The sequence below is a fragment of the Rhinatrema bivittatum genome, chromosome 8, assembly GCF_901001135.1.
Source record: "Rhinatrema bivittatum chromosome 8, aRhiBiv1.1, whole genome shotgun sequence".
NCBI lineage: Eukaryota > Metazoa > Chordata > Amphibia > Gymnophiona > Rhinatrematidae > Rhinatrema > Rhinatrema bivittatum.
The window spans coordinates 185,964,646-185,983,642 of NC_042622.1; the positions used below are offsets into that span (position 1 = coordinate 185,964,646).

General features: G+C 47.7%; 1 protein-coding gene across 1 annotated transcript in view; it reads right to left on the bottom strand.

The window, feature by feature from the left end:
• The window catches only part of ZZEF1 (zinc finger ZZ-type and EF-hand domain containing 1), a 335,589-nt gene that overhangs the window by 177,647 nt on the left and 138,945 nt on the right, over window positions 1-18,997 (bottom strand). Inside the window, 5 exon segments of the mRNA XM_029612069.1 lie at window positions 4,071-4,110; window positions 4,112-4,165; window positions 11,884-11,963; window positions 13,420-13,650; window positions 14,487-14,512. Coding sequence (XP_029467929.1) covers window positions 4,071-4,110; window positions 4,112-4,165; window positions 11,884-11,963; window positions 13,420-13,650; window positions 14,487-14,512 — 431 coding nt within the window.

The window sequence follows — 18,997 nt, forward strand, 5'->3', positions numbered from 1 at the left end:
CGCCCTTTTTAGAGGCTCAAAGCACGCAGCAAACAGGGCTAAGAGAACCAAGTTCAGGCTCCAGGAAAGGCAAGGGTGTCTGACCGAGGGACGAAAGTGCTTCGCCCCCCTAAGGAAACGAGTCACATCCAGATGCGCAGCTAACACTACTCCCTGTATTGAACTGCACAGACAACCAAGAGCTGCCACCTGCGCTCTCAGGGAGCTACACGATAAGCCATTGGATAGTCTGGCTTGTAGGAAACACAAAATATCCAACACTGATGCCCGGGTAGGAACAACCTCACGTTCTACGCACCTAGATTCAAAGACTTTCCACACTCGGACATAAGTGAGGGAGGTGGACATTTTTATGCGAGCTCAAAAGCCTAGCCACTACCGTGTCAGAATAACCTTTTGCCCCTCAGGCCACTGCCTCTCAAAAGCCATGCCGCTAGACAAAAGTGATCGGCCTCTTCCAACAGACGGGCCCTTGATGTAGAAGGTCCGGAGATTCCAAAAAACGTAGGGGCCCTGCCACCGCTAGATTGACCAGATCCGCAAACCATGGATGCCTCGGCCACTCTGGAGCTACGAGGATTACCTCTGCTGGGTGGAGTTCTATTCGCCTGAGCACTTTGCAGATCAGAGGCCAAGGCAGAAACAACATACAGCAGGACATTGGTTGGCCAGGGAAGAACCAGAGCATCTATTCCTTCCGCTCCTGTCTCCCTGCGGCGACCGAAGAAGCACGGGACTTTGGCATTCCGGAATGTTGCCATCAGATCCATGCTGGGTATACCCCACGTGTCGCATATGAGCTGAAAGGCCCTCGTCTGCCAACTCCCACTCCCCGGGATCGAGACAAGTGATGACTGAGAAAGTCTGCCTGAATGTTGTCGATGCCAGCTATGAGAGACGCCGCAATGCTGAACAGAGGCTGCTCCGCTAGCTGATCAGCTGTTGAGCTTCCACCGCCACTGGTTGGCTTTTGGTTCCTCCTTGGCGATTGACATAAGCCCACTGTGGTCGCATTGTTGGTCAGTACCCTGACCAGACCTCCTCTGGAGGAGTAGAAGGAAAGCTCATAACGCTAAACACCATGGCTCTGGTCTCCAGACGATTGATTCAACCACTGAGATTCTTCGTGGGACCAATGCCCCTGCACAGATTTCCACAGACAGACCGCTCCCCAGCTGGAGAGGCTGGCATCCGTGGTAACCACTGTCCACTCGGGCACTACCAAGGGAACTCCGCGAGTTAAGTTGTCCAAGATGAGCCACCAATCGAGACTGGACCTTGCAGAATCCATAAGGGGAAGAGGCAGATGAAACTGCTTGGAGACTGGGTTCCATTGTGAAAGCAAAGCTGACTGTAAAGGATGCATATGAGCAAAGGCCCTGGCACTACTCCAGTGTGGAAATCAATCGATCCTAGGACCCGCAAGTAATCCCATACCCTGGGAGGGATGCTTGGCCAATAAGTGTCAAACCTGCCCCTGCAGCTTGCAAATGCGCTCCATGGTAAGGAAGACTGTCTCCTGTTGCGTGTCGAACAGGGCTCCCAGGAATTCCAAGGACTGGGAGGGCACCATACAACTCTTGGCAAAGTTGACCACCCAACCGAGCGATCTCAGTAACTGAAGCAATCTGCGGACTGCCGAATGGCAAAGCAACTCTGACTTTGCTCAAATCAGCCAGTCGTCCAGATATGGATTGCACCAAGAATCCTTCCGTGGAGTTGCACTGCTACCACAATCATTATCTTGGTAAAGGTCCTGGGTGCGGTGGCAAGCCCAAAAGACAGAGCTCGAAACTGAAAATGACGTCCCAGGACAGAAAAAACCATAGGAACTTCTGGTGGCCAGCATGGATGCCGATGTGTAAGATATGCCTCCGTTAGATCCAGCGATGCCAGCAACTCTCCCTTTCGCACTGAGGCAATGACAGAACGTAGAGTCTCCATGTGGAAGTGGGGCACCCGAAGGCATCTGTTGACTCGTTTTAAATCCAGAATGGGCCGAAAGGCCTCCTCTTCTTGGGTACCATGAAGTAAATGGAATAGCAGCCTCTTCTCCGTTCCACCTGAGGAACTGGCGTAATGGCGCCGAGCTCGAGAAGGTGCTGCAATGTGTCTTGTACCGCCTTCCGGGTTCTCCTCGTAAGCGCATGGGAGACCAGAAACCGGTCCCGAAGGCGACATGCAAAATCTAAAGCGCAGCCTTAGTCTTATCACGGTGAGGACCCACTTGGTCAGACATCAATTTGGCCCATTCCTCTTAAAACAGATACAGTCTGTCCTCTACAACCGGCACTGAGGAATGGACCAGCGTCTCTTCATTGCGGAGACTTGACCCCAGGCGCAGCCTGGGGATTACCCATTCTACCAAAGCATCGGCCTCGAAAGGACTGGGATCAGGTCTGCTGTCTGCTCGAATTCTGCCTAAAAGAGGAAACGGTAGACCGGGGCATTTGAAATCTTCGATTCCCATGGAAGCAAGACAGAGTAGAAAAGGAGCCCCTCGACTTGGGCCTATCCTCTGGCGATCGATGAACTATATTCTCTCCCAGGGATTGAATCATGTCCTCCAGGTCCTTTCCAAAAAGCAACTTGCCCTTAAAAAGCAAAGATCCCAGCTGAGCTTTGGAAGAAACATCCGCCACCAGTTCTGTAACCATAGAAGTCTATGAGCCGAGACAGCCGCAGCAGATCGTAAAGAGCATCCGCACTATAAGCGACTGCAGCTTCCAGGCGTCCCGCCTGGAGAGAGTTTCCCCTTCTGAAAGATCAGCGTTGGCCTGCAGTTGTTGCAACCCAGTGAAGGCCAGCTCGCAAAGAAAAACTGCTGCACATGGCAGCTTGCACTCCCAGTGCTGAGACTTCAAATATTTTCTTGAGCTGAAGCTCCAACTTTCTATCCTGTAGGTCCCTGAGGGCAGTCACTCCCGAGACCGGGATGGTTGGTCTTTTAGGTGACTGCTGACACCGCCACATCCACCTTGGGAACTGAAGAAGGTCTAAAGCTTCCTCCGGCAGAGGATATAGCTTATCCATTTGCTTTACTACCTTCAACCCCAGGTCAGGGGTGTCCCCATTCTCTGAACAGCAAGTCAATTACTGAGAAATGAAAAGGAAAAGAAGTGGTCGGACCCTGCAGGCCCAACACCACCAGATCAATAGCCCCCATCCGGGATTCCTCTGGCGGCACGTTCGATTGCCTAACTCCCCTAGAATTACGGGGCTAAGCGGACCCAGCTTATCCTTTCTAAAAAGGCGGACCACCTTCGGGTGTCTCCTTAAACAATGTGGGAGCCGCGGCCTGAATCCCTGCTGTTGATCTGCATCCATCCCTAGCGGGGGCTTGGAATACAGAATCTGGTCATCTGGGTCAGAACGTGCACGAAAGAATCTGTATCTGTATGGGATGGCCACGGACCGTAATGGGCGCTTCACCTTTGAAGGACCCAGCACTCCCCTTAGGTTTTGGACCGCTTCGTGGATTAGAAACGTGTACCACCTAAGAAGTTTTCTCTTAGTTTAAAAAACAAAAAAAACGAAAAAAAAGTATAATTTAAAAGAACAAAACTCCCTGCTTACTTTATCTTTTTTTTTTTTACGCTTAGTAATCAGTACAGATTATAGGTTTTGCACCTCTGCATCTGCTGGAGACAGAGAAATACTGACGGACTGTAGGTGGCACCTTAGGATATAGGGCAATTCTGTTAAAACCTCTCTGTCTCCATCTGCTGAAAGGGGAGGCAAAACCCAGAGTCTGGACTGATCCGGGTATGTACAGGGAACAAGCAATTTTGATCACCTTCAAACACTTTTAAAAATGATTTACTGTGCTCCTGAAGGCCAGAATCCTGGTGATTTTACACAAATAATCTGGAATACTAGCGACTTTAGCTCTCCAACCCCGGACTTGAATTGAGGATCACCATATTCCACTGGCTATTCCTAGCACCAAAACACATACGGGATATGCAATCCAGACCACCATACATCCTGCTGGGTCATGGATCACCACCAAAAAGTAAACCTCAGAGGCAGCAACAGGGTACAATACCTTTGCCAGGAACCTTACTTACCAAGAGTCTCGGGGTTTACGTCACTTGTTTCCAGGCCTCTGTTTGTCTTCTGGAGTGCCTCCCTTGGTTAACAAGAACTTCTGTTTCATTTCCAGCTACAGAAAGAACATTGTCATGGGCTCATTCTAGGGGTAACCAGATAGTCTACTAGTCAAAGTGCATTGTGAAGTGACTCTTTGCTCACCATCTCTGTCAAATCCTCTAGTCAAAGGAAAAGGTGCTGCAAATCACAGCTTTCTTCATGCAGACCCAGAGAAAGCAGAGTTGCTTACCTGTAACAGGGGTTCTCCCAGGACAGCAGGATGTAGTCCTCACATGTGGGTGACATCATTGGACGGAGCCCTATCACGAAAAACTTTCTGTCAAAGTTTCTAGAACTTTTGACTGGCACACTGAGCATGCCCAGCATGCCATAATGCCTGTAGCCACAGGGGTCCTCCCTTCAGTCTCATTTGTAGCAAAAGGTGCGAGCGAAAAAAATAAAGAGTGGGTGGCTCGCTAGAATGACGGCTACTGCCTGGAGATAATACCCTTATTCAATAAACATACACATGGTTACTGTGACTCCAACATCGCTCTAAGCTACAACAGCAAGAGGAAATGTGGAAAAAAGGATTCGCACTCACAAAGTGGGGAGTAGCTGGCTTGTTACGGCGGTTACTACCCCAAACCAAATAAGCCTGATACTTCACTTTCAATGCTATCCAGCATAGCTCTCTGCTTCAACGGCAGGGGAGAAGTGTCCTGGAAGAACACCTGCTATAGGTAAGCAACTCTGCTTTCTCCCAGGACAAGCAGGATGGTAGTCCTCACATGTGGGTGATTAGCAAGCTACAGGCTGACTCATATTTGTTTGGACCAACAGCGCACAACTTCACGCATAACTTCACGCATAACAGCGCACAACTTCACGCATATCCAGCATAGCTCTCTGCTTCAACGGCAGGGGAGAAGAAAAACTGATACTTCACGCATATCCAGCATAGCTCCCTGCTTCAACGGCAGGGGAGAAGAAAAACTGTTACTTCACGCATATCCAGCATAGCTCCTCTGCTTCAACGGCAGGGGAGAAGAAAAAACTGCTACTTATCACGCATATCCAGCATAGCTCCCTGCTTCAACGGCAAGGGAGAAGAAAACTGATACTTCACGCATATCCAGCATAGCTCTCTGCTTCAACGGCAGGGGAGAAAGAAAAAAAGGATTCGCATTCACAAAGCGGGGAGTAGCTGGCTTGTTACGGCGGTTACTACCCCAAACCAAATAAGCCTGATACTTCACTTTCAATGCATATCCAGCATAGCTCTCTGCTTCAACGGCCAGGGGAGAAGAAAAACAACCAATAAGGGCCTGAATAACACAGTCTGGGTAAAACAAATAAGCATGGGTTAGCTTGCTTATTGCGGCGGTTACTCCCCTACTACCCCTAACTAATCAAGCTGATATTTCACTTGGACGCAGCTCCATCACTGCTCTCTACATTAATGGTGGCGGGTGGAAGGGAAATAGAACCAAAGAGCTAAGAGAAACAGATAAGTATGAGAAAAAACATGTGTGAAGCTTGCTGGGGCCAGACTGGATGGGCCGTTGGGTCTTCTTCTGCCGTCATTTCTATGTTTCTATGTTCAGACCTAAACTCCGCGGGTGGCAGGTGGGTTTCGTGAAGGACTATATCCTGCTGTCCTGGAAGAACACCTGCTATAGGTAAGCAACTCTGCTTTCTTCCCAGGACAAGAAGGATGGTAGTCCTCACCATTGGGTGATTAGCAAGCTACAGGCTGACTCATATTTGTTTGGACCAACAGCGCACAACTTGTGCAACAGGCACAACTGGCGTACTGTTGGGAAAAATGAGACAGCCTGAAAATCATAGCAGATTGGAAATGGAAGGAATTGGGATTATATTGGAAATAAGTTCTTCAAGACAGAGTGGCTTAAAGGCAGAGTCTTGACGTCCTTGTCTAGGCAGTAATGTGCTACAAATGTGTGAAGAGAGTTCCATGTTGCAGCTTTACAAATCTCAGCAATCTGTACTGAACGATAGTTTGCTACTGAGATTGCCATGCCTCTTCCCGAGTGTGCCTTCACTCGTCCCTGGAAAGGAAGGCCTGCTTTGTCATAGCAGAATTCAATAGTCTGCCAGCCAATTGTAGTTTGCCCACTGGAACTCCCAGTTTGTATTTAACAAAGGAAACAAAGAGTTGTGTGGATTTCCTATGGACTGCAGTGCGGTCTAGGTAAAAGGCAAGGGCGCGTTTACAGTTCAAGGTGTGTAAAACCATCTCTCCTTGGTGGGAGTGAGGCCTTAGGAAAAATGTGGGCAAGACTATAGATTTATTTAAGTGAAAGTCGGTAACCACCTTGGGAAGGAAATTAGAGTGAGTATGGAGGACCATTCGGTCATGGAGGAACCTGGTATAAGGTGAGTACGTGACAAGTGCTTGTAACTCACTAACTCTTCGAGCAGATGTAATGGCTACTAGGAAGAGAACTTTCCATGTAAGAAATTTAACATCGCAGGATTGCAAAGGCTCAAACGAGGAGCGCATGAGCCTTGTAAGTACTATGTTTAGGTCTCATTCAGTGACTGGTGGCCATAGAGGGGGCTTGAGTTGTAGTAGGCCCCTCATAAACCTACTCACAAGGGGTTGCCCTGTTACCGGGACATCCCCAATTCCTTTATGGTATGCGGAGATGGCACTCAGGTGTACCCTCACCAAGGAAATCTGGAGACCAGAATCTGAAAGGTGCCAGAGGTAGTCTAATAGAGATGGACTGGGGCAGGAAAAAGGATCTATACCTTTTTGTGTGCACCATATGGTAAATCTATTCCACTTAGATCGATAGGATTTTCGTGTGGAAGGTTTTCGTGAGGCTACAAGCACTTGAGAGACATCAGTTGAAAGGTTGAGCTGTTGCAGGATCAAGGTTTCAACATCCAGGCTGTGAGGGATAGGGTCTGGAGGTTTGGATGGCGTACCATGCCTTGGTTCTGAGTTATGAGAGTAGGTGCTGTGCCCAGACGAATGTGGCCCAGAAGTATGGGAAACCACACTTGTCAAGGCCAGTACGGGGCTATGAGTATCATTGACCCTTTGTCCTGTTGTAGTTTCACGAGAGTTTTGGCTATCAGCGGTATCGGGAGATACGTGTATATGAGGCCTGTGTTCCAGGGGCGAGCGAAGGCTTCCATGGTTAACTTGTTTTGTTGCCTGTGCAGGGAGCAGAATCTGTCCACTTTGTGATTCAGTTTGGATGCAAAGAGGTCTATTGTTGGTTGACCCCAGCGTTGGAAGTTTCTGGTCGTTACCACAGGATCCAGAGACCACTCGTGGGGATGGAACTATCGACTGAGGCGATCTGCTACTACATTCTGTATGTCTGCCAGATAAGTGGCCTGGAGATACATGGAGTGTGCAAGGGCCCAGGCCCAGATCTGCGCGGCTTCTTGGCAGAGAAGATAAGAGCCTGTACCACCCTGCTTGTTTAAGTACCACATTGCAACTGTGTTGTCTGTTTGTATGAAAACAGTCTTGTGTGAAAGGCAGTCCTTGAACGCATAGAGAGCATAACGTATAGCTTGAAGCTCTAGGAAGTTGATCTGAAACGTTGCTTTGAGCTGTGTCCAAGTAGCTTGAGTTTGAAGATTGGTCACATGAGCTCCCCAACCCAAGTTGGATGTGTCTGTGGTTAAAGTTACTTGCGGAACTGGTTGCTGGAAGGGTAGTCCTGTTAGCAAGTTGGTTTTGTTTGTCTACCAGAGAAGTGATAAACGTAGCTAGTGGGTTACTTGAATCTGGGATGAAAGCGGTTGAGTGGCTTGGAGCCACTGAGATTTCAAAGTCCATTGAATTATTCTCATGGCCAGCCTGGTCATAGGAGTGACATGGACTGCGGAAACCTTGTGGCCCAGCAACGTTAGGAATTGATGGGCTGAGGCTGTTTTCTTGGTACGCAGAGAAATAGCTAGCTTGGAGTGTGTGTCTGCGTGGTCGTTGGGCAGGAAGGTGGTGTCCAAATCTGCTCCGATGAAAGTCAGGAGGTGAGATGGAGTCAGGAGGGAGTTTTGGTAGTTGATAAGAAATCCCAACAAGTGTAGCAGATTGATAGTGAGTTTGAGAGCGTTGAGAGCTCCTTGCTTGGATTGGCTCGTGATGAACCAGTCGTCCAGGTAAAGAAAGACATGTATGTTTTTCTTGCGTAGATGGGCTGCAGCCACTGCTAGGCACTTTGTAAATACACGGGGTGTCGAAGTAAGTCCGAAAGGCAGGAGCCGGTACTGAAAGTGTCGATGTCCCACTAGGAAACGCAGGTACTTGCAGTGATGTGGGAATATTGGAATGTGAGCATAAGTGTCTTGAAGATCCAGAGAACAGAGCCAATCTCCTTTTTGCAGAAGGGGAAGCACGGTGCCTAAGGACACCATCCTGAATTTTTCTTTTTGTAGAAATTTGTTGAGATTGCAGAGGTCTAAGATGGGGTGGAGGCCGCCTGATTTCTTTAGAATGAGAAAATAGTGGGAGTAGAACCCTCTGCCCTGCTGTGCCCAGGGAACAGGTTCCACAGCCCTGGTGCCCAGAAGGGTGGACAGTTCTGACTCTAGAAGACTTGTGTGATCTTTATGCATCCACAGAGGACTGGATGGTGAGTCTGGGCGTACCATGAGGAAGTTTAGATGGTATCCCTGGGTTATGATGGATATAACCCATTGGTCTCTGGTAATGTTGAGCCAGTTGGTTATGAAGTGGTGAATTTGACCTCCTACTGGCAGATCTGGATTTGTGGAGCGGCTGCTGTTCTCTGGATAGATCTCAAAATCCAGAAGCTTGGCCTGTTTGTGGTGGTGGCTGAGGCTTAGACTGTCGAGGATGTGCTCTCTGAGATGGCCTGGTTGGCCTCACGCGAGATGTAGGTGGGTAGTATCCGCATGGGTCCCTTCTGGTGGATCTCCTTGCAGAGGAAGGGTCCTCAGTAGTAACTGTAGATAATTGCTGCAGGGTCTCATTATGGTCTTTTAGTTGAGCCACTGTGTCTTGTATCTTGTCTCCGAATAGGTTGTCACCGGTACATGGCAAATCAGCAAGTTTGTCTTAGACTTCAGGTCTCAAGTCCGATGCTTTCAGCCATGCCCACCTCCTGGCGCTGATTCCCGTTGCTGATAAGCGAGAAGCTGTTTCAAAGAATCGTAAGCAGCATGAACCTCATGTTTTCCAGCCTCAAGGCCTTTCTGTAGTATGGTGTTGAGACCATCTTACTGTTGTTGGGGAAGAGAGTCGGCTATTCCCTGAACCTGCTTCCAGAGATTCCTTTAATACTGTGTCATGTAAAGTTGGTATGCAGCTATGCGTGAAACTAGCATAGAGCCCCGAAACATCTTGTGACCTAAAATATCGAGGAATGTTTGGTCTTTGCTAGGAGGTGTTGAAGAGTGAGGTCGCAGTCTTCTGGCCTTCTTTTGTGCAGATCCAACCATTACCGACTGATGGGGTAGTTGTGGCTTTTGGAATCCAGGAGTATATTGGACCAGATAAGTTGCATCTGTCCTCTTATTCACTGGCTGGACAGTACAAGGATGCTCCCAGAGATGCCATTAGCACTTCGTGGACAGGGATAGCCATAATTTCTTTCGGAGCATCAACAAATTGGAGAACTTCCAATGTTTTGCGGTGTGTGTCCTCCTCTGTAATCAGGTCAAAGGAGATTGTATCTGACATCTCCCTTACAAAATTTGTGAAGGAGAGATCTTGTGGGGGAGATTTTTTCCTTTCTTCTGGAGGAGATGGTTCTGATAAGATGTCCTCCGTGGATGTGTCTGTGTCAACATCTTCCCATATGTCAGAAAAGATCTCTAGTCGAGATCCTGAGGGAGGGAAGAAGGTTGGTACTGTTGGACGTGTTGGCACCGATGGATCCTTCGATGGCCTTGATGGAAGATGTGGTGGCACCGGTGTGAGTTTCGGTGGCACCGAAGGCATCGAGGGGAAACGTGGGCCTCTCGGTCCCGAGAGCCCTGATGGACCAGGCATCGGTTCCGGCATCGGTGGAATCGGTGTTGAAAGGGGACTGGAGTCCAGGCCTTCATCCTCTGAGGATCCCGGAATGGGAATCGGGACTTTCAGAGACTTTGCGGGTTGCTTTGGCATCGGTGATCCGGGCTGTGTCGGAAGGGCACTGATGAATGTATCCAGTCTGGTTAGTAACAGTGTAAATATTGATGGCTCCGGTGTCGGTATGGGGGCCGGCATCGATGGCTGTAAGTCTCGGAGAGCATCGAGCACTGCCTGGCGGATGAAACAGTCCAGTTCCTCCCTGAAAGCTGGTGTAGATATCGCAGCTACAGGGGGAAGCAGGCTAGGCGCTACTGGCACCTCCACAGGGACTTGTGGGGGCTCAGTACCTGGCACCAATATCGGTGGGGATCACCTTGGTTTTTCGGGTGGAGAGGGTGTTAGTGTCTCCTCTATCCGTATCCTCTTCGCAAGTGGCTCGATAGCCATCGAGGCCAATGCGGTGTCGGTGCCGGCACCGGGAGTAGATTTGCATCAGTGCTTCCCTCTGTGCTTGGTCCGGTCTTTCTCCAGCACCGAGGAAGATGATACAGATGCCTTAGACGGAGTCAGTGATGGACAGTCACCTCTGTCCTGGTGCTCCCGGCGAGGTTGGATGATTAATTTCTTCGATCCTCCTGCCAATGACAATTGGGTGGATGTCGATTGAGTCAGCTTGATTTTAAACAGGGTCTCCATTTTGTCGAAGCGAGCCCGCCTACCCTTCGGAGTCATCTGGGTACAACTTGGGCAGTGAGAAACATCGTGTGATAAGCAGAGGCACAGCACACAGACATCATGTGGGTCGGTAATCAACATGGTACGGGGGCATTCCGGACATTTTCGGAAACCTGTTACCATGATGGCAGAGGTTGAGACCCAAAAATGGTCGATGGCTTGCGGACACCGAAAAAGGTAGGGGCAGGAACCGAGCGGGGTCAGTGAACTTTACTCACTGAGCAATGAAAAAAAATATCGCAATGGGAGACCCCTATGAGGGAACATTTTAATGAAGTAATCTTCAAGTTTTTTCCGTGAGGAAAATTGTGTGAGAGAATTCTCACAGAGCTCCTAACCGCAAGGCAAACTGCACAGTGGAAAAAAAGAGACTGAAGGGAGACCTCTGTGGCTACAGAGATTATGGCATGCTGGGCATGCTCAGTGTGCCAGTCAAAAGTTCTAGAAACTTTGACAGAAAAGTTTTCCGTGATAGGGCTCCGTCCAATAACTTCACCCAGGACTACCATCCTGCTTGTCCTGGGAGAAGCAGTTACAGCAATACATTAGATCTTTTAAATGCTAGTCACTCACACTAACCAATTATAAAATGGTTTGGAGAACCGATTTGTGAGTTGCAAAAAAATATATGACCCAAATACACATCTACCAAATCTTCTAGGCATCCTAAATCATGCTCTCAAACTACACAAAATATTTTGTATTAAACCCTTATGGGGTTGAGTAATGAGATCCCACAAAATACCTCTCCTGTCCCTAAATACAAACATTTATAGACTATACAAGTAATCTCAAACACATAATGAACCGTGGCAAAGAGATACACCCCCCCCCCCCCCCCCCGGTACAAACACATTCAGTGTGATGTCTCCCTCATATATGCATAGACATGTGTCTAATGCACTGATTTCTATACAGTTTTCATTATTCAGCAAACTACTAGCCTTGCTAAGACAGCAATTCAAAAAGAGAGTATCCAAAGTCAAAAATAATTTTAAAAAAATGGAGAAACAAAGCCTCAAACTTACCATCCATATCCTAATGCCATCTGCCAGAGAATATACTTGTGAAAACTCGTCCCCCAACGTCAGCTTGCCCCCACTGCTAACTGCAAAAGCATGACAAAAAGCTTGCTTTATTCAGTGTTTCAGCTTTCCAGAAGGATTATTTAAAACTGGTTTAGTTTGTGCTGGACCGAGGTCCTACTCATTACAGCATAACAAATGACGGCAGAAAGAGAGCAGCCCGTCCAGTTATCCCAGTCCACATTGCTAAAAATATCTTCCCAGCTGCCAGCCATAGAAAGACGGCCGCTTGTAAGATATCTCGCCATATGTAGGATAGCCATCATCTTCCTCCTCTGTACTCCAGCGTCTGACAGTTGAGCATATGAACCCCCATTCCCCCTTCCCGTGTGTAACCAAGAAGGCTTTATCATGTACAAGAACCTAAAATAAAACTTGTAAAAAATTAATATTTTGAGGTAAAAGGATCCTGTCATGAAATACAAAAGACTATATCTGTGTTATTTGATGCCACCTACAGGAAAATAAGAAAATTATTCCTTACCTGCTAATTTTCGTTCCTGTAGTACCATGGATCAGTCCAGACGGTGGGATATGTCCCCCGTCCAGCAGATGGAGTCAGATCAAAAACTTCTGGGGGAGGTCCTATATAACCTCACCTCCCTTGCCTCAATTCTCAGTATCTTTCTGACTCCAGCAGATGTGAGCAGGGGACTGTCCAGTCCCCAGCACAGTAGCTTATGATTTCTAGGCTCTTTCTCTGTTCTCTTACTGAGGGATCAAGTAAAAAAAAAAAATGTAATTAATTAGTTAGGACAGGAGGGCAGCATTAAGCCTGGGAGAGTCAATTGTTTTGGTTCTTCGCCACAGTCGCTTGCTGACAGGTCTGTTCCCTTGTCTTCCTACCTTCTGTCTCCTTTCCCTCAGGCTGTTGGGGGGTAAGTGTGTGAATTCTGTACAAGAAACTAGGACAAAATTTAGCCGGGGGTAGGGGTGACATATTCAAACTGTGGGTTTTGTCTGGCTAACTGCCATGGTTACCCAGAAAAGCCTTTTGACTATCGACCTCTTAAGTGTCACCGCTGAGAGATGGCTGAGACACTCTCCCTCAACACCATCCCCAGCCAACCTAGGCAGCAGAAGCTGAGCCTGGGAACCAAACCCATTTCCTCTGCCATGGCACTGCCACTGCTCTGGCATTACTATAAATCTGCCTTAACACTGGTTAGTGCCAAAAAACACCTGAGGCTGAGTCTAGACTATCTGAACAATCACACCATCTTCACATCTCGGCAGCATCAATCAGTTTAGCTGTCTCTGGCATAGAAATGCAGACTCACAAATTATAGACATTTATACACCATCATAGTTGTGAGCTAGGATTTTCCAAACCTTTTAAATGCAGATAGATTGCAAGCATGCAATAACTGTCATTTTTATGAAATGACATTAAAACAAAACATTTGCCAGGGCTAAGGAAATAATCTGTTTAATGAGCATTCAACACAAATATTTCTGAGTACAAAAGCACGGTATTACCATATTTTCGCAGCTTTGTATATAAATCTGGACAGAGATACACCAGGGCAGCAAAGGTGGCATTCACAGCCTGGTCGCAAATGGAGCTGGCAACTATGTCCGTCTTTGGTGGCTGTTTCTTACACACTTGCAGGAATCCTTTCAACAGCTCAGAATTAAAGCTACTGAAATCTTGGCTGAGGTCTGAGTTTGCAAAGTCCAGGAGAAAGCTATGACAGTCTTCTGCATAAACTTTCTTACCCTGGGAAATGAAATTAAAAAAAAAAAAAAAAAAGAAAAGTGTTTACAATATAGTCAATTGAAAATTCTCCCACTTCACCACTCTGTCTGCTGCACGTTTGGTCTCTTGTTATTGAACAATAAGCAGCGTGGGCTGATGAACAGATACTTTCCATTCCCTTCAAAGTCATACTGAAGCTAAAATCTAAAAACTTTACTGCATCGTGAAGATCAAATCCCAGATACATTCACATTGGATTTCAGTCGCAGAGACAGAACAGGTGTTCTGTACCAGGGTTTCCTCAAGCAGTGCACCTTCAGATCTGATCAGGCGTGCCACGGAAATGTCACCACTGCCTGAATCTCAGATCCAGGCCAGCACCTCACAGCAACAAGAGGCACCAGTGAGGACTCTAAACATGTAGGAGCTCCTTTCTGAGATGTGTAACCATGCATGCCTCGTCTTCCTAGCTACAGAACGAGCCTTGGCGAGTGTTAATTAATGGGCAGCATGCAGGGCATGGATAGCTGGGCTCCACTTTATGCAACACACACATTTCACACAGCACCTTCTCCTCTTTCCCCTCCTGAACCACCTCCTTTAAGTCCTTCGGCCTCTGCTCTACCCCTAGGCTGAGAGAGATGAGGAGTGCGCGTACTGCATGCAACTTACTCTGAATGCTGCGAGCAGCAGCAGCAGCTAAAGTATCTAAGTTGGGTGCCCACACCATATGGACTTCTCCCTTTCCCTGCACTTGTACTGTGTCTAGAGGGAGCTGGTCCATTATGAATGGGTTCATTTGTCTTTCTGCCCCCTCTCCCTGTGCTTTAAAATTTGGAAATAAGACTGGAGGAGCTTTCATTGCTTCCCTGGCTCTTTGTTTGACCAGATGAGTCCTCTCTTTGTTTGTAGTGTCTGATCTGTGAAAGCTGGTGTGCCACATATTTTTGTGAAATTGGGTGAGCCTTTAGTTTCAAAGGGTTGTGCAACACTATTCTCTACAATCGTTTGAGTAGGTTCCTTATGTAGAATCTTTTCTGCAGCATGTCAATTCATTCGTTTTACGTTGAGCTTGTAAAGTGTTCAATGCTGCAGAAATGTATCAAGCGCTGGTGAATGAAGCATGACAGGATCTGAGCTCTGTGCAGTCATGGGTGCAATGTAAACTTTTAATTGTAGATAAAATCTTTGGTTTTGACTCGATGGTCCCATGTGTGGACTTGTTAGTTCTGTTTTGAAATTTCAATGGAAAAGATTATAATATTCAGATGTAATGCTAGGACCTACAATTATGTATTATTTATTTTATTTATTTAGGCGTTTTATATGCTGTCATTCCAGAATAAGATGACAACGGTTTACAAAATTGGCATTCGTACTCTTGGTTAACAATCACACGCTGTGCCAGCATTCATAATCTAGGTCAACAACACAGCTGGTATATGTTCTTTTCATATTCTTACATTTTCTAAGGCGGCATTACGGCAAATACCAATTCTAATTCTATTACTTAATCACTTACTTCAATCATTACTTATTGCTCACTTCACTACCAATGTCTTATATTGACATTGAGGTTTTCGGTATGTTGGTTATTTTATGTTAAATCGTAAGCTTTTCTAAAGAGTCATGTTTTTAGCTCACATTTGAAATTCTTTCTATCTGTATCTGGCGTAATGACTCTGGAAGGGAGTTCCACAACTTGGGCCTGCTATGGAAAACATTCGGACCCTGATTTGCATTAGATGTGTGCTCCGAGTAGACGGCATCGTCAGAAGCCCTTTGTTTTGTGATCTTAGGGTTCTCTGTGGTGCATAGTGTTGAAGTGTCACTCCTAATAAGCACTGGTCAGTATTGTTGCCGATACTGAAAATTAAGGTTAATACTTTACAGTGAATTCTAGATTGTACAGTAAGCCAGTGCAGTGCCATCAGCGAGGGGATGATGTGGTCAAATTTCATTGTCCCTAGTAATAATACCCATAATGCTATAAAGTTTGACATTTTTGTAACAGATGCATGGGTGTTATGATGGCACTTTAACATATTTTAACAAGGGTCTATCATGTTGTTTTAAACCAAGCTAGAAGTTATTAGTAACCTACATAAGCACATTAATGTTAAATCAAACTGCCTAATTTGTTCCTAACAATAAGGTTTAACTTACACACTTAATTTATTATTTTAAATTGTTACCGTACTATGATGGCACATGAGTAATTTGTAATCTATACCACCCATATTTCTCTTTATCGTGCCCTTCTGTAAGCAGTTGTGATGGTTATTTAACTTAACGGCGGTATAGAAAAATTTTTAAATAAAATAAGCTGAATACAACACTGAAAAAGAAAAGAAGTATATCAAATGCTTATTTCTACCAATGATGTAGACAGAACTGATTTTTGGGTGGGCACAAGTTTAACATGAATGGGCTAAAGGCATGCAGGTTATTGATAAATAATGCCATATACTGCACCCTACAATGGCTTTCTAAGTAGTCTGCAAAGACATTATGCATGAAACTTTAAAATATTTTACCTCATTTCAAACACTTACCAGCATTAAAAATTCCTTATAATCTGTATTAATTTATTTTATATTTATTACAGTTTATAAATGTACAAGCATATTATGTAAAAGCAAAGAAAAACAAACAGATCCAACCAATCATGTAGTAAAACAAAAATCAACGTATTCTTTCATGACATCCTCTTTGCAGAAAGCCAGAAATCATCAGAACTACAATAAAGAAAATTATTACTTACCTGCTAATTTTTGTTCCTGTAGTACCATGGATCAGTCCAGACAGTGGGTTATGTCCCCAATCCAGCAGATGGAGTCAGCACAAGCTTTGAGGGGGCGTATCCATATATATACCACTACCCCCTCTGCAGGAGTTCAGTATCGAGTATATCAAAGCCCGAGTAGAAACCCCCGAAGGATCAAGTTTGTGGAAACAGATAATTAAAACAATTGTAACCGCAACAAGTAACGGCAAACATCCTACCAACTTGTAGGGAGTTGTGAAAACAGCAAAAAGGAAACGACTGTGAAGACACAGAGCACTGTGAACAGGAAATAGCGCAGAGCTGAGCAGGACCAAGAACCCAAAACGTGGTGGCGTCTGGACTGATCCATGGTACTAAAGGAACGAAAATTAGCAGGTAAGTAATAATTTTCTTTCCCTGTACGTACCTGGATCAGTGCAGACAGTGGGATGTACCCAAGCTTCCCTAAACCGGGTGGGGTCCTGCGAGGCCTGCTCGGAGAACTGCTCGCCAAAGTGTCCAGAGACCGAAGAGGCGAGGTGCAGACGATAGTGCCTCGAGAACGTGTGTAACGATTTCCAGGTGGCTGCTCGACAAATTTCTTGCGAGGATACCGAGCGAGACTCCGCCCAGGAAGCCGCCTGAGAACGTGTAGAATGCGCTACGATGCCGGGTGGGGGAATCCGTCCCGCCCCAATGTAGGAAGCAGTAATGCCGGCCTTCAACCATCTGACAATGGTCGCCTTCGAGGCCTGAGACCCCTTCTTAGGTCCGGACCAGAGTACGAAGAGATGGACAGAGATCCGGAACTCATTTGTTAGCCTCCAGATAGAGGCGCAGAGTGCGCTTGACATCCAAGAGACGGAGCGTCTTCGGCTCTGAGGAGGAGAAGGACGGCAGCTCCACCGTCTGGTTCACATGGAATGCAGAAACCACCTTCGGCAGGAAGGAGGGAACGGTGCGAAGCGAAACTCCAGAGTCGGAAAAACGGAGATAAGGCTCTCTACATGACAGAGCCTGCAGCTCCGAGATGCGTCGAGCAGAACAGATGGCCACAAGAAAAAACAGTCTTGAGAGTGAGATCCTTTATCGTTGCGCTGCGCAGCGGCTTGAACGGTGGTCCCGACAGGGAGCGAAGCACAAGGTTAAGACTCCAGGAGGGACAAGGGTCCCGCGAGCCCTTTTTCCACTCCCGCCTGTAGAAACTGAAGGATCTGAGGTACAGAAGCCTTAGCGGGTCTCGTGGCCTGGCTGGTACACCACAGCTCGAACACCTTCCAGACCCGAACATAGGCCGCCGACATCTATGTTTTTCATGCCCGCAATAGTGTGGATACTACCGCCTCCAGGTAGCCCCGACGCCGGAGGCGGCGCCTCTCAAAAGCCAGGCCGCAAGACAGAAGAGTTCTGCCTGCTCGAAAAATACTGGGCCCTGATGTAGGAGCTGGGGGAGGTGCCCCAGCCTGATTGGCCCGTCGATCACCAGCTGTAGAAGGTCTGCAAACCAGGGTCGCCTGGGCCATTCCGGAGCGACGAAGACCACGGTCCCCTGATGGCTTTCTATTCTGCGGAGCATCCTGCCCACCAGAGGCCACGGTGGAAAAGCGTAGAGCAGAAGATGTGGGGGCCCCGGAAGGACCAGGGCATCCACTCCCTCCGCGCCGCGCTCTCTCCGGCGACTGAAGAAGCGTGGAGCCTTGGCGTTGAGAGTGGACGCCATCAGATCCAGGTGGGGGGCCCCCCACCGATGGACGATAAGTTTCATCGCTTTGTCGGAGAGAGACCACTCTCCTGGGTCCAGCAGTTGACGACTGAGGAAGTCCACCTGGACGTTGTCCACCCCGGCGATGTGCGAGGCCGCTAGCCGGACGAGATGACGCTCTGCCCATTGCATCAGCAGTGCCGCCTCGAGCGCTACCTGCGGGCTGCTCGTGCCTCCTTGTCGGTTGATGTAGGCCACGGTGGTAGCGTTGTCCGATAGAATTCTGACTTCCCGGTTCCGAAGAAGCGGGAGGAAATGTCGCAGAGCTAGCCGGACCGCCCTGGTTTCCAGACGGTTGATTGACCACTTCGCCTCCACCACGGACCACGTCCCCTGCGTGGCGCTTCGATCGCATACTGCACCCCAGCCTGCTAGACTGGCATCGGTAGTCACCACCACCCAATTTGGCAGATCGAGGGACACGCCCTGGGCCAGGTTCGGCGGATCCAACCACCAGCCCAGAACTGTCCCTGGCATTCTGCGGGAGCGGGAGAATCATCTGGTAGTCCTGTGATACTGGTTTCCACCGGGAGAGGAGCGCCCACTGTAAGGTCCTGAGGTGCGCGAAAGCCCAAGGTACAAGGTCGATGGTGGACCCCATCAACTCCCAGGAGTGTAGGTAGTCCCAGGAGGTGGGCTCTGGCAATGCAGAGAACCGTCGTGTGTGATCCCGCAAGGATTGAGCCTTGTCCTGGCGCAGAAAAACTTTGCCCAGTAGGGTGTCGAAGGTCGCCCCCAAGAAATACAAGCGTTGCGAGGGAGTGAAGGAGCTCTTGGAGAAGTTCACTACCCATTCCAGGGAATGTAGAAACCGTACTACTCGAGTCAC